The following is a 15883-nucleotide window of genomic DNA, read 5'->3' on the forward strand; positions in this document are numbered from 1 at the left end:
TGGGTGCTTACAAATATGAGACTAAATGTAAAATTGATGGATCAACCCATTATTTGTCTTTTCACAGTTATTAAGAAGATGGAAAAAAACATTACAAGCACACTGCTGTGAGTGCAGATCCGTCATCATTCCTACACAATGCCTGAAAAAAAAATCAGAAATGTTGGTTTTACTTGATTAGCACGTTGAATAATTTAAATTTCATAAATATGTATGAACGGTGGTTCAGAGATTGGTAATTAAAGGCATAATTGTCCTGGTTATTTACTGAAAATATGGTTGCTTTACCGACAGCATAACAAGCAGGATTTACCTGAAACACATCAACTGAAACATAATTAGAAAATAACAGTTTTAGTATTTTAGTATTCAAATAATCTCTGTCAAATGAATTTTTCCACAATACTATGGGTAAGCCTATTTCAGGCCGTGAGTTTACTGTGGGTGGGTTGTGCAGCATTTTGAATTAAAAGCCCTTGTCATCAGTATTCTGAGATGTGCACAGCGCTTTAACAGTTTGTATTTTTCAGCAGATTCCCTAAAACACAAAACTCATCCTCTGTGATTGGTTGTGGTCAGCATGCCCCATTGTTCGTTCAGCCCGTTTGTTCGCATGGTTTCCTACGCACAAACAAAACTTTTCCTGCTACCTTGGCAATATTGGGCTCCTCTGTGCTTTGACAAACCCGAAATATTGGAATCTCTGACTTTTTCTGAAGGGGGGAAAAAAGATAAAGGTATGTCAACAATATGAAAAATAATGTGAGGAGTGTCTTGTGCAGACCTGTTTGATATTGTGTATTTCACAGAGATAGACAGTGGTTATTTTTTTTACATTGCACAGTTAACCTCTTGAACCCTGACTTCGCATAGAAAAAAATTCAAAATAAGGGTGAACATCCAAATTTTTCTATCATATAATACTAAAACAATTCACCATATTTTTAGACCATTGACTCTAGCTGGAAAAAATATACCTCAGGTGTTGTGCATTGTCTTACACACATTCAACATCATCCCCCCCCCCGCCCCCCCCACTCTAGAGCATGCCATATGTGGGTATTTTTAGAAACCCTGTTATTAATTAGAATTGAATATAAATATCTGTGGGTTTTGAAAAGAGTTTGTCAGCATAAGAGAAGGTTGTTAGAGGTTAACAACTTGTCAAACGGAGCCGGCTGCTAATGAGAAATGTTTCCATACACAGATCTGGCTCACTTCAGCATAACATTTGTGGCATCCTGTCCATGTTTTCGGATGTTTTATTCATGCCTGGTGCTGAGCTCTGTAACAGGAAGTACCCACTGTAATTGGTTCAGCTGGGGCCAAATGTGATGGGGCCCTGACCTGCAATGCATTGCTTTCTCTCTCTCTCTCTCTCTGTCAGTCAGTGTTTTTTTGTCAAGATGTACAGCTTCATGGGAGGTGGGTTGTTCTGTGCCGGAGTTGGGAACATACTCCTCATTGTCTCCACGGCAAACGACTACTGGATGCAATACCGTCACCTCCAGCAATTATATGCACCAGGGCCTGTGGCGGTACTGTGTGCCTGGGAAATGCATGACACACACAGACAGCATTGGTAAGGCTTGTTTGCATATTGCCACTGCAAGTGTGCAGGCAGGAAGGCAGATCCTCATTTATATTTATTGAGTCGCTGACAGTCAGCCCGTGACCTCGGCAACTAACTCTGATCAGCACTGGGGTTACTTCCCTTTGGGGGATCTTTGGGGCGTTCAAGTGCGAGGAAGAAGTTGGAAATTTATGTTACTGTCATGTAATGTTACTAAGAAATGGTAAAAAGAAAAAAAGAAGAAGAAAGAACGAAGAAAAAAAACACATGTTGTGGAAATGCAGCATTAAAGAAAATGATTTTTACACAGAAATTGACTATAGGAAAACACTTATAATCTATCCCCGTTTAATTCCTATCCTATATGTCATGCACAAAGTTTTATTTCATCTCTCTTTTGTGTAATGCAAAAAAAAAGGGCCACTAAGCCATTTCCAAAACACTAGAGGGCAAACTAGAGCCGTCTCCTAGATGAGGAGAAGCATGAATAAACATCACATGAACAAACCCTCAAAGACCCATCTGCTTTAGTGCTGCCCCTACTTCTGAACATCTCAGAGCTTCCTTGTGTCCTGGTCACCCACAGCGTACTTGGGATGCCACCCGGGCCTTCATGATTCTTTCCCTGCTGGCTTGTTTCATTGGCATTGTGATCGGCGTCATGGCCTTCATCCACTACTCCTCCTTCGACGGGTTTTGACAAGACATTTGCAGCTGGCATCCTCTTCTTCATCTCCTGTAGGTTCCTCACCTCACAAGCCTAAGATGTTAATCATTTCATTCTCACAATTTTGTTCTTTGTTTTTTTTTTTTTTGCAGGCTTCTTTGTTGTTGCTGGCCATGGCTGTCTACACTGAGTGACGGTCAACTACTATGGTAAACGCTATGGCAGCTGGCGATTCTCCTGGTCCTATATAATGGGCTGGTGGCAGTGGTGCTCACATTCTTCTCAGGTATGTTTGGTATACAGTATCCGTCCCTACCATGTAAACGATTGATTGGGAAGACATACTGTATGGGTGTTGTCCATGTTGTACCTCTTTCCTTAATCATCATTTTACTGTCTTTTAGGAATCTTCTACATGTGTGCTACCGGATGCATGAATGCCCAAGAAACTCTAACTCACGCTGACCTGCCAGACTTCAACACAAACACACCTGCACTGGTCCTTAATATACGACCAAGAGGAACCAATGAAACTTTGCAACCACTTCCTATTAACAAAATATTCATGATAAAGCAATAAATAAGGAAAAACACCTCTGTTGTCTACTTTGTCTCTTCATTAAAAAAGTCTGTAAATTTGAGCATAGTTCTGGGCCTCACATGGCCCTACGTGACATCGGCAACTGAATTTGTTAGTGTAAGTCACATTTTTTTGGTAAGAGGTGTGGTAAGGAGATGTGATTATTTCTGGTGGTGTTTTTATGAAGTCAAGAGTAAACTAGATGATGCACACATGATGAGATCATTGAATGTATGCTACATTTCCAATAACAGCATCAATGTGACCCTGAACACAACACCACACGATCTCCATCACATGACAAAGTGCTTAAAATCCTGCTGTTGGTGGAGTAATGTTGCAGATGTTATAGACAGGGGTAAAGGTTGGATTTCTGAAGTTGGTGAGGACACAATTAAGTGGTGAAAAAAATGAAAAATGCATTTAAACCTGTGTATTCTACTCTCATTGAAAATGAGAAATCTTATGTTCAATTTTGGTGTCTTTTCAGGGTAAGTGTAAATAAACATGGGGAGGCTCAGGTAACTGTTTTAACTCTCTCATCTCTCCTCCCCTCTCACCTAAAACCAACAGCAGTGTAAAAGGTGGCTGCTGTAAGGCGATGAAAAGATAAGGTATGAGTCCACAGTGCAAAAAGGTTTTATTTAGTCTTTAGTTTCAAAGTTTGTGCAACACCCACCATTTTGTCCACCAAATCAGCTCAATAAGAAAGAACACTCTGTGGTAATGCAAACATAAACTCGAACAAAGTGCAACACAGACTCCTGGAAAAAGTGCCAACCAAAAAAGCTGCAGTGAAAGTGCCGCCTCAAGCCTGTCATCAAAGTATTTTCAGATACTGGAGATTCCATAAAGGTGTGATTAATGGTTCCTGTTTATAACAATTTAGATCACCCCTCACACTAACCTCAGAAAGAGAAAGAGAACAAGCTCATGCGAGTCTGGTCAACCTCTAGTTTAGTCAACCTCCTCGATGGTGGGGCCGGAGGACGCTCCTCCTCCGGGAGCGCCACCAGCTCCGGGGAAACCACCTGGCATCCCTCCTGGCATCCCTCCTGCGCTCTGGTACAGCTTGGTCATGATGGGGTTACACAGCTTCTCCAGCTCTTTCTGCTGGTGCTCAAACTCATCCTTTTCTGCAGACTGAGAAAGGAAAGAAACAAGGGTGAGTTTCAGTTTTAATCTGATGCCAGTCTGGGAATTATTTTTGAACACTTTAGCTGTCACAGTTCACAAAGTTGACTCTACTTCTGACCCATACCTGGTTTCTATCGAGCCAGCTGATGACCTCATTACACTTGTCCAGAATCTTCTGTTTGTCCTCGTCACTAATCTTGTCCTTCAGCTTCTCGTCCTCCACGGTAGACTTCATGTTGAAGGCGTACGACTCCAGACCGTTCTTGGCAGCCACCTTGTCTCTCTGCACATCGTCCTCAGCCTTGTACTTCTCTGCTTCCTGGACCATACGCTCAATGTCCTCCTTACTGAGACGACCTGAGGGACAGCGGTGCATGAACGAACGTATGAATCTAATACGGTACTAAATTCTCGTCCAAGATGCGGGGATTTGGTTTTGTGATACCTTTGTCGTTAGTGATTGTGATCTTGTTCTCCTTTCCAGTGCTCTTGTCGACTGCAGACACATTCATGATGCCATTGGCGTCGATATCGAATGTCACCTCAATCTGAGGAACCCCTCGGGGAGCAGGGGGGATCCCAATCAGCTCAAATTTACCCAGAAGGTTGTTGTCTTTGGTCATGGCCCTTTCACCCTCAAACACCTGTGGATATAATGTCAGGTCAACGGCAACGCATCACTGAGGATTTGTTTGAAATTCAAGACTGAAATAATTTAATAAATGTAGTAAATGTTCTTTTTGGCTAAATACAGAAGAAAAAAAACAAAACAATGGTGTTCATACTTGAATAAGCACACCAGGCTGGTTGTCTGAATAGGTGGTAAAGGTCTGGGTCTGTTTTGTGGGGATGGTGGTGTTCCTCTTGATGAGGGTGGTCATGACTCCTCCAGCAGTCTCAATGCCCAGAGACAAGGGGGTCACATCGAGCAGCAGCAGGTCCTGCACGTTCTCAGATTTGTCACCTGACAGGATGGCTGCCTGCACAGCTGAAAAGCAATTGGAGGTTTAATTGTGTAGCTTTTTATAAAATTTAGAAACCATAATTTATGGCAAAACGGGGACCACACCTGCACCGTAGGCCACTGCTTCATCTGGATTAATGCTCTTATTCAGGTCCTTCCCGTTGAAAAAGTCCTGCAGGAGCTTCTGGATCTTGGGGATGCGAGTAGAGCCTCCCACCATGACAATGTCATGGACCTGAGCCTTGTCCATCTTGGCATCGCGGAGAGCCTTTTCCACAGGCTCCAGGGTTCCTCTGAACAGGTCTGCGTTCAGCTCCTCAAAGCGGGCTCTGGTGATCGAGGTGTAGAAGTCAACGCCCTCGTACAGGGAATCAATTTCGATGCTGGCCTGGGTGCTGGAGGACAGGGTGCGCTTGGCCCTCTCGCAGGCCGTGCGCAGACGACGCACCGCCCTCTTGTTGTCGCTGATGTCTTTCTTGTACTTGCGTTTGAACTCTGAGATGAAGTGGTTGACCATACGGTTGTCGAAGTCTTCTCCTCCCAAGTGTGTGTCCCCTGCTGTGGACTTCACCTCGAAGATGCCATCTTCAATGGTCAAGATGGAGACATCAAACGTGCCACCGCCCAGATCAAAGATGAGGACGTTTCTTTCAGATCCAACCTGAAATTTGAAATGTTTGAACTGTAATTATTTGACAAGAGTAAAAATCTGACAGATCTGCCTCTCAGACTTCACACAGCACTGTCAACATTGTAACATGCAACTCATTAAATGAACACTGACAAAAAAACTACAGTACATATTACTAAAAAACTCCTGAAAACAAATGTTTTACCTTATGAGTTACTTTACCTTTTTGTCCAGGCCATAAGCAATAGCAGCAGCAGTTGGCTCGTTGATGATACGGAGCACGTTGAGCCCAGAAATGGTCCCGGCATCTTTGGTAGCCTGGCGCTGAGAGTCATTGAAGTAGGCAGGCACGGTCACAACAGCATTGGTCACAGTCTGTAAAAAAGATAGTTGCATGTGACAACATTTAACGGGACATTCATAACATTTGAACAGATACTGTATTATTCAAGAATGTCAGTGATTCGATCACCAGCCCCTCCAGTTCATATGTTGTAGAGTCCTAGACGAGACATTGAACCCAGACTGATACCTCATATGTGAGCTACACGTTGATTAATTTCTCCAAATAGAAGTGTTGTTACTATGTTAAATCTATGCTTACACATATACATGCAAGTTGGAACTATGTTGATGGACTGCACCCCTACAATTTATTTTCTCTGTTTTTCAGTTTTATTTTGTTCTGTTCTGTTTTGTTTTGTTTTGCAACCATGAATTACTCTTGCAGGTAAAGATACCCTTAGTTGGTCTTTGGAACTTTACATTCTGATGTTATATTCCCTAGTTGACTCATACCTGCTAAAATGGGCAATTTGTTTTTTGTTGGTTTGTTTTGTTTCGTCTTTTTCTGTGTGTGTGATTTGTCTGTTTGTTAAAAAAGAAAAAAAACCTCACAAATAAAATACATATATCTAAAAAAGCTACACGTTGACACAGATGTACATACCTTGCCAAGGTAAGCCTCGGCGATCTCCTTCATTTTCACCAGCACCATGGAGGAGATCTCCTCTGGGTAGAAGGTCTTGGTCTCACCCTTGTACTCCACTTGTACTTTGGGGCGTGAAGCATCATTAATAACTGTAAAGGGCCAGTGTTTCATGTCTGACTGGACGACGCCATCGTCAAACCGACGTCCGATAAGACGCTTCGCATCTAAGAAGCGAAAACATGCAGTGAATGACTACAAGCATCTAACCATGCTGATAGATTTACAATTACCTAGAGACGAAAGTCATACCAAATACTGTGTTGCTGGGGTTCAATGCCACCTGATTCTTGGCTGCATCACCAATCAGCCTCTCAGTGTCAGTGAAGGCTACATAACTGGGCGTGGTCCTGTTTCCCTGGTCGTTGGCAATGATTTCCACTTTGCCGTGCTGGAACACGCCGACACAGGAATAGGTGGTGCCCAGGTCGATACCAACCGCAGGTCCCTTAGACATGGTTCCTGAGAAAATGAACATCACCAGCAGTTAATCAAACAGCAGCACTGAACTGAAAGTGTAAACTCTCCCTAAACACTGTGACTACAGCGATGCACATTTGTACTATGGGATAATGAGGCTATTATCAGAGTCTGTGCTGTTCAAACAGAAGTCTAAACAAACTGTCTCGGTGAAGTGAGGGTCCACAGCACCTGTTTTAAGCCTCCCAACTTTTGACAGCTTAGCAACGCCTGCATTTATTATGGCAACAACAGAAAACAGGGAGGGAGGGGCCTTTTCTAGGAAGTAGGTTTACAGTGATAAACTGATCACCATAATATGATCTGATGCATACACTGGTCTGATTCATGCTCGTCCTCCAGTGCTCTTTGTTAGTGGAAGGTGAATCTTTGGGTTTGACATATGACACCTTGGTAGTGAGAAACCTTTTTATAGGCATCAATGAGGATCAATTAGGACTAAACCAGCTGATATTAATTTGCACTAAGGGGACAGGACACAGACTGCAGCTGGTTGCGCACTGATTTTCAAGACGCCATCAAACCTCTTCTGTAGACGTGCGTCACTTCACATGGCACATTAACAACTTTGTGAATCAACTGCTCAGTTTGACTTGGCAGAGAGGAACCAGCATACCTGTCGTTAGCCATGTTCTCTATTTAACTTTCGCTTAAATCACATTTTACACGCTAACAGGTCAAGTTAGTTCACAACAACATCGATATTAATGTAATAATGCGTTTAGCTCCAGTTGAAATAACGTGCAGCAGAAGGTTAAAGCTTATGGACGGTTATAACTAGTGGTAGTTAAAGTAACAAGTAGTAAACAACCTCTGTGCGGTAAAAGTTACAGCTCCTCGCTATACTCACCTCCGTTATAAATACTGAATCTGTCGTTATATCGGTTTAAAGTTACAGAGGCTGCTCCTACTACCGGCTGGCTGGCTGCTCCCTGAGCGACGCTGTACCACTCTCCCAGCTGTGTGTGTGTGTGTGTGTGTCGGTGTGACGGCTACGGACTCCCCGCTGTCAGTCGCTGTGTGTCGGTGGGAGCGGCTCGTCGCTCACATTCCCTCTCGGAACTTTCCAGAACAAGGGAGGAGCGGTGATGGAGCCGAGGCGGCCGGCCAATCCTCTTCTCCCATCAGCCTCCTCTGCCGCTCCGCTCTCTGCTCCCTCCGATTAAAAATCCGGTCCGTGCGCATTTCCTCCTCCTCAGCAGTCGCTACCAGGAGAAATGTGCGTAGATGGACTTGAGGAGTAAAATGGGTCCTAGGAGTGTAGTGCTGCACACCCCACCCCTCTCTGACTGACATTTCCATGTTCTTTCCGACATTTTGTGGTTTTTAATGTCACATTTTGACTTTGTGTGTTTTTAAAACTCTTTCTGTTTGTTTTGCATCTGATGTTGTTGGTCATTTTTCATCATACTGGGCTTATTAGGAAGTTTACTTTTCTCCTTTGTAGTTTTTGCATCTGTTCTTGTTTGGCATAGCTATTGTAGTCTTGGGTCTGTTGTTGTTTGGCAGATAGTCATGTTTTATCCATTTTTGGTAGTCGTTGCATCACTTTTGGTCATTTTCCTTGGTAAGTGTAGCCTACTTTAAGTTATTGCATCTCCTTTGACATCATTCCTTTTTCTTTGCCCATTTTCCGCGAGTGAACTCTGTGACCTTTAAGGAAGGCATAACAGTATGCAGACCTTTGACCACTCAGGTTTGACCTGGGCATGTTAGGCCCTACACAGGAACCTTGTTGTTTTATATCTTGGTAAATATGGGATAGACTTGATTAAAGTGTAGCATCTAGCAGACACTGTGTGTGTGCTGAATTGATTGAGTTATGTTCGTTTTTGCTTTGTATCTATTACTTTATTTTATTCTTATCTACCAGTGGGTAACACTGGACTGGTGGGTGCCTAAGATAAGACCTTTTTTCATAATTCATTCACAACGGCTTCATGAGGCATGACTCAGCATTCATACATTGGGTTAGATTGCTATGACCTGAGTTTTGAAATATTTCTAAGGTGGAAAAAGCAAGACTTGGTTATAGTTTTTATATAACCCAGTCTTGGAAAAAGCAAGACTGGGTTATAGTTTTTATATAACCCAGTCTTGCTTTTTCCACCTTAGAAATATTTCAAAACTCAGGTCAATTGTGTCATACTCAGAACTGGAAATGATCATCCATGCTTTCATCTCCTCACGCTTAGATTACTGTAACTCTCTCTTCACCTGCCTCAATAAAGCCTCACTAGACCGCCTTCAATTAATTCAAAACGCTGCCGCCCGACTTCTGTCCAGAACCCACAGATTTTCTCATATCACTCCCGTCTTAGCAACCCTGCACTGGCTCCCGGTACATTTCAGAATCCAATACAAAATCCTCACCCTTACATACAGAGCCCTCAACAGTCAAGCCCCCCCATACCTAGCTGATCTCCTCTCTGTTTACCACCCTGTGAGGTCATTGCGATCTGCTGGAAGCCTGCTACTCCAGGTTCCACACAGCAGACTAAAAACCAGAGGTGATAGAGCTTTTCAGTCCATTGCTCCAACATGGTGGAACTCTCTCCCTTATGAGTTAAGAGCCGCTTCTTCTGCCGACACTTTTAAAAAACAGTTAAAGACGTATTTGTTCAGGCAGGCATTTCAATAAGCCTGGGGGTATTGTATTGTGATGCTGTACGTCTCTTCAATTATGCTGCTGCTTTGTTGCTGTTTATTTTGTATAATAGTGGTATGATGTTTGTATTTTTTATGTATCTGTGAAGCACTTTGTGAGTCTTCTCTGTGAGAAGTGCTATATAAATAAAATTTTACTTACTTTACTTACTTACTATGGAATAACGACCTGGAGATTTTTTTTTTCAAATTAATTAGTGCCATAACATCTTATATTTTATATTTCTTATATGACCACAGCCAATGCACATACTTTTGTTATTTATTCTGATGTGTGTTTATGTCACTATATGTTTCCTGTGTTCCTATGTTTTCCTTTGTTTTTACTTTTATGTGATCCTACATGTATGAGCTGCAACACAAATTGCCCGATAGTTTCCACCTCCGTGAACACTGCGGTTGTACCACAACCGTTTTAGTGTTGTTTAGGCTTCAAATTCGTACATAAATGGGAGTGTGGTTACGTTGAGTGACAGGTTATCGGCTGTTAATTGGTTGCTTCGAGTTCAGTGGGCGGCTTATTGGCCTGCAAACTACAGCACCTCTCCAAATATGGAAAGTAGACTCCCACTAAAATCCAAGATGGTGCAGTTCAAATGCCCGTAGTAGGAGCACAAAACAGACTCCCCCAAACCAATGGGTGATGTCACGGGTGCTACGTCCATTCTTTTTACAGTCTATGATCTCGCCCCAAACATTAAATATCCTGCCCGCTCGATGACGACCAATCAAATTAGTTTTCCTTACTCAGGTAAACTTGTGCGCCAACTCGTAGAAGGAGGCGAGACAAACAGGACAAACGGCCAGTTCTGAACACCTTTAATGCATGAGTGCATCAGTAGTGGAGCAGCCAATGTTTTGCAATGTGGCACAGTTCATTTTATTTGAATAAAGGATCCAAGGCTTTCCTCCACCGCTGAAAAGGGCAAATTCAAGTGTTATATAACAGTTTGCAGTCAGTGAAAGCACCAGCAGACTCAGACAGAAGGACCGAGCCGATTAAATCACACCCATGCGTGCCAGGTGAAAGCCCAGAGTCATTCTAGAAGCATGAAGGGCACTGATATGTAGGTTAATACCTGTAAAATACACAGTCTGTTAGGCAACACCGAATATTTATGTGATAATAGAAACTGAGATCAGGGTGTGGAATTAAAAGTGGGTTACAGATCATCAAGTTTTATAACACACACTACAGTCGATACAAAACTTGTGTCCTCATGCAACCTTTCAAAAGAAGAGGCTCCTCCTATGATGCTGTTGCAACATGTGATGACAGCTCAGCTCAGGTGTCTTAGAATGTGACTCGGAGCAGAGCGTGGTCTAATTACAGTCAATAGGCCTTCAAAAGAAATCTATTGTCAGGTTAAACTAAACAATTCAGCACTTAACAGTCAATTTGACCCTGAGCTAGTGCAACTAAGAAAACAGGATGGATTGGATCAGATAAGATAGGTCTAACATTCATTATACAATGGATACACATTGTCTATACGACTTTTCCTGCAGGGATGAAGGGAGGCTAGCTTCAATCCCAACTGACATAGGGAGGGTGGGGTACACCCGGGACAGGTTGCCCGTCAATCACAGGGCCGACACACAGAGACAAACAATGCACTCACATTCACACCTATGGTGTATTTTAGAGTCACCAGTGTCTTTTAACTGTGGGAGGTGGCCGAAGAATGTGAAGAGAACCCACACAGGCACAGAGATTATGCAAACTCCATCCATCCAAACTCCAGACCTGGGAATTGAACCCAGAGCCCACACCACCGTGCCAGAGTATACATAATAAATGGTTATATAGAAAATAAATACAGTAAATAAATAACAAAGAATTACAAGTATGTGTAACATATAGAAAAAAACTGTACCTACTTGTAGTATATTTCAGTATATTTCAGCTTTTGAACTCTAAATAATTAAATGCAGATGAGCTGTGCGGTGTAGTGACAAGACTGGACATGATTTATTTTGGCACTCAAGTTACCAGCTATGCTTACCTGTCAACTTTTGCAGCAATTCTCTGATTATTACATGTCTGTGCATGTTAAGGCTGAAATAAAATGCTGACAAGTCCATTTTGACTTAGAGCGGCATTAAAAAAAGACATAATTATTATTTTATTTTATTTTATACAAAAACATGGGCTGTTATGTAATTTAGGCTGTGAATGAACTGGATTTTTCACCATAGAGTTCCCAAGAGTTCCTTTGGTGGATGCACCATTGAACTTTGTTTACTGTGTTGCATCCCTATGGACAAGAAACTTGTTTTGTCCCCTGAGACGCATGAACGCAATTGTTGTTTCAATGTAAACATCACTACACACCTTTGTTCCCACTGAAAGGGGGTGAAGTCTATTATTCCTCACATTCCTGTGAATCACATTCCTGGACACATGAGTTAAATCCTTAGGTATGGCTGGCATCAGCCACTCTTGGACTCTTCTACCAAAATCCATTGTGAACTGCTTATTTAAAGACTAAGGACGGTATAACTGTTCATTGTTCAGCCTGCTGCTGATATACTGTACATTCAAAACTTGTAACTTATGTAAAGACAAACCAATACTGCATGATGAAGGATGGAAAAGCTTTCCTCCAAATAAGTTGACTAAGATGACTAAATGTTTAGGGGTTTAAATAAATCAATCAAATCAATTATTTAAAAATCTGATCACCCAAAAATGTGTGGGTGACAACTGTGGGGCATAAACAAGCAGGAACATTTTTATGTTTTTAGTAAATATTCTTAAACCACAGCCAGCAACCAAATCTTTGACTAAACTTCGTAAAGCTTAGCTTAGTTTAGCTTAGCTCATGTAGACAGTGTAAGCAGTTTGAGTGATCCAAGTGACTAGAAAAGCGCTATATAAGTGCAAGTCCATTTACCATTTACAACTGTTAAGGAAGACACTGATGTAGGTTACCAATGATAAACTGGGCTGTGGCATCTATGGCTCACAACAAAACTCACAGAACATGTTTAGGCTATTTGGCAAGTCTATCTAAGTAGTATCACCGATACAGCGTCATTCTATGTTTGGTCTCTTTTGATGAAAATATTTAATGCTGCATATCTACGCCTCAGTCTAGTTTTTAGGTTAAGTTCATCCTGAAATTTCATCCCTGGCAGAATCAAAAGCCTCAGTTTTCATGTTTAAGGAAAGCCACCACTCTTCAAAGAACTATATTTTTAGGAACTGGGTATTTGAAAAACCTGCAGCAGCAAATATTAACTGTATTCTGTGAGCTACTCTCCCTTTTAATACGGATAATTTGTGCTTTTGATCTTGGGTTCTGACCTAAATGTGTTCGCAATTCCCCAGGGGGATCTCCAGCATGCTTGTGGGTCCAAGTTTTGAGGAAATGTGCCTCTGGTAACACTGATGGCATGGCTTGCAGACAAATGCCTATTTAGACAACAAAGAAGAGATTAAAAATGGCATTTGACATCGAATACGTCTAAAGTAATCCATCAGGCACCTTTTTCAGGCTGTACCCTCATGGTGTATTGTGGTGGTGTTCTTTGGGGACCAGTTACTCGGGAGGCCCTTCCGTGTCATGATGCTTCACAAAAGACTTTGAGTTTCTCTCAGATAGGTGTGTCTTCTCTTTGCAAACTGTACAAAATAGCACTGAAATTTTACAGTTTACAGCCTGAGGCCATAACAAAAACAGATCTGTTAACAACAAATTTTAAGATTTCAAAAGATAAAACTTGTGATCAGATCAGTGTTTATGGTCCTTCATGGTCCAATCAAAATGTGTTACTTGAAACCTGTTTTATACGCATCATGGTTTTCTATGCAACACCCAGGATGACACTCAAGTATTTTCCCGTTGTGTAACATTATTCTCAGCCATTAAGCTTTCATACCTCATACCAGACCAAATGTGAGATGGTTGCTAATGGATTACTGTATTTGTTTAACTTCCGTAAAAGTAGCATCAAGAAGAGACAAAGTCAGACAACTTGCTGCTAAAGATGCTATTACACACAACAGAAAATTATAGAGATTACATAACCTCGCAATCGATAAACCAAAATCCTTAAATAGGATGCTGCAGCTACCAGATCATGTATAGTTTTCTGTCTGACTGTTGAGATCAATAGCATCACATTAATAACACAAACTAAACTACAGACATTAAGACTAACAAATAATACCAACAGGATGAATATTATGAATCTTTATGAAACTTAATATTTGCCTAATCTGAAGGAAAATATCTTAGCATTTAAATCCAGAAAGTGTAGTTAATGATTTCAGAATTTGTATTGATGAATATCTTTAAACAAAAATAATTGCACATGCTAATCAAAAAATCTTCATATTGTTGGGAACCAACTAAGTAGGCTACATTTTACATTTGATTTTACTTTTGATTGTTTAAGGCCATTTGCTTCCTGACAAATTCCTTGATGCATATAACATGCATAACTTGGTGTTATTATCATTATCACACACACCATTACTCAACAACAGGAAGAAAAAAAGTCCAGAGGCAGAGAGTTGACACTATTTTAAATTAAACCTCTAAAAACATCAACATGTTATGTCAACATTAGATGAGCTGGTGCAACATTAATAGTTTGAAGTTAGTTTTACATTAAATGTTATGAAAATACAAAATACAGTACAGAAAACATGAAAATGTTAAAAGCCTTACTCATGTTACACTATTGTCTGAGATGTTCCCTCACACGCCCCTTGGGGGGATGGCAGTATAAATGGAGAGATCTGGGATCGAAAAGCAAGACACAAAATGAAGACCTACAGGTGAGTCACTTCAATAACTTTATTAGCTGTTTCTAGTTTAAAACATTTGGTATTATTTATTAATAGTATACATACTGTATGAAAATGACTGTTCTTTGTAGAATATATTTAGATTTTTAAATATTAAAGATTTTGATTATCTTAACTGCACGGACATAAAAAAAAATCCAATTATGTTTATGTTCTATGCAAACCTGTGTAATTGAATGTAAGCATATCAGTTATTTCATAAACAAACTTTAAAAAAAAAATGAAATAACTATGCATAACATATGGCAGAACCCAGGCAGAAGCATGTTTTTTGGTTTTCTTTCAAGTAAGTGCTTACTATATGATGCATAAAGAGGTTTAAGTTTATCCATTGCCTTTGTAAACTATTGCCCCATTCTCACAAGGGAAGATTAAAAAAAAAAAAAGGTCTTTTGGAAAAGTTGTCTTTCAAAGCACTTTCCCTTGGAGGAAAAGAGTGTGTTCATTGGTTGCCATTGTTTTGCTGTTTTCTCACAGGTCTGCACTCAGAACAATGAAGCTGGTCATCCTTGTGTGCCAGCTTGGCCTAATTCTGAGGACAGAGGCCCAAATACCAGACAGTTGCATTACCAGTGATACAAACAGACCCCCAGGTGTGTGACATTTTCTTTGACAATTTACTTATTTACCTCACAGGTTTTGCAGTTTGATTTATATCTTCCCCTTTTCTCTCTCCTAGAAAACTCTGACATTACTGTGATTTGTGGCACTGAGCATATGGACCTGAACATCTACATTTGCCCAGTGTACCAAGCTCTTTACAATGAGTCTCTCATGGTCCTCAATAATGAGTTAAACAACCAAGAGTGTTTTGGGACTGCTGACTGGAGCGTTGACCCACCAATCTTGAAATTTAAAATCCCCATCAGTCAAACTGCTATCTCTGCCTGCAATAGTGACTTTAAGGTATTCTTCATAATAGCTCTATTTTCATACCTTAATTGAGCAACCTTGTCTCCTTAAAATGACTTTTACTTTAGCTGTATAAACACTTAATATTGAGACAAGATTGAATTACTAACTATTTTCACCAAAATATGTGTTTCTTTTTCACTAGATAATCACTGAGGTTGGGAGTGGAGCGTTTTCCGACTTCTCAAATGTCCAGTTCGTCAACATTTCTGGCATTATCACCTCCATAGATCCCTCTGCGGGTATGATCACCTACCGCCCTCAGATCCTGTACAAATTCTCCTGTCGTTACCCAATGCAGTATCTCCTGAACAATACTTTACTGGGCGTGTGAGTATGCAACCTGACACCCTAAACAACATCCGTACTGTGTGTGGATTAAGACTAAATTACATGTTTACCCATCCAAGCCAAAATGTGAACTCTGTTTCATTCACTACAGATCAGGAGTGAATTTTGCCATAC

General features: G+C 41.0%; 3 protein-coding genes across 3 annotated transcripts; 2 read left to right on the top strand and 1 right to left on the bottom strand.

Annotated features, from left to right (window-relative positions):
* Window positions 1–1406: 1406 nt before the first annotated feature.
* On the top strand, window positions 1407–2705 carry lim2.3 (lens intrinsic membrane protein 2.3; the record flags this gene model as incomplete). The annotated part of the gene is given in 11 exon segments (XM_083985096.1): window positions 1407–1505; window positions 1507–1582; window positions 2160–2164; window positions 2166–2264; window positions 2266–2311; window positions 2393–2403; window positions 2405–2426; window positions 2429–2497; window positions 2500–2526; window positions 2645–2659; window positions 2662–2705. Coding segments are annotated over 11 exon segments (513 nt in total).
* A 771-nt stretch (window positions 2706–3476) lies between these two features.
* On the bottom strand, window positions 3477–8102 carry hspa8b (heat shock protein family A (Hsp70) member 8b). The gene is made up of 9 exons (XM_083985491.1): window positions 7871–8102; window positions 6793–7002; window positions 6502–6707; window positions 5775–5927; window positions 5027–5582; window positions 4743–4945; window positions 4403–4601; window positions 4082–4314; window positions 3477–3963 (listed from the first exon to the last, which is right to left on the bottom strand). Exons 2-9 carry the CDS (start codon window positions 6995–6997, stop codon window positions 3778–3780), a joined length of 1941 nt encoding a protein of 646 aa, XP_083841617.1. The 5' UTR covers window positions 6998–7002; window positions 7871–8102; the 3' UTR covers window positions 3477–3777.
* A 6360-nt stretch (window positions 8103–14462) lies between these two features.
* LOC310996334 (zona pellucida-like domain-containing protein 1) lies at window positions 14463–15752 on the top strand (the record flags this gene model as incomplete). The annotated part of the gene is made up of 4 exons (XM_083985710.1): window positions 14463–14476; window positions 14984–15099; window positions 15186–15412; window positions 15564–15752. The coding sequence occupies 4 exons, from the start codon at window positions 14463–14465 to the stop codon at window positions 15750–15752; spliced, it is 546 nt and encodes a 181-aa protein (XP_083841836.1).
* Between the last annotated feature and the right edge of the window lie 131 nt (window positions 15753–15883).

This window comes from Trachurus trachurus, assembly GCF_905171665.1.
Source record: "Trachurus trachurus genome assembly, chromosome: 13".
Lineage (NCBI taxonomy): Eukaryota > Metazoa > Chordata > Actinopteri > Carangiformes > Carangidae > Trachurus > Trachurus trachurus.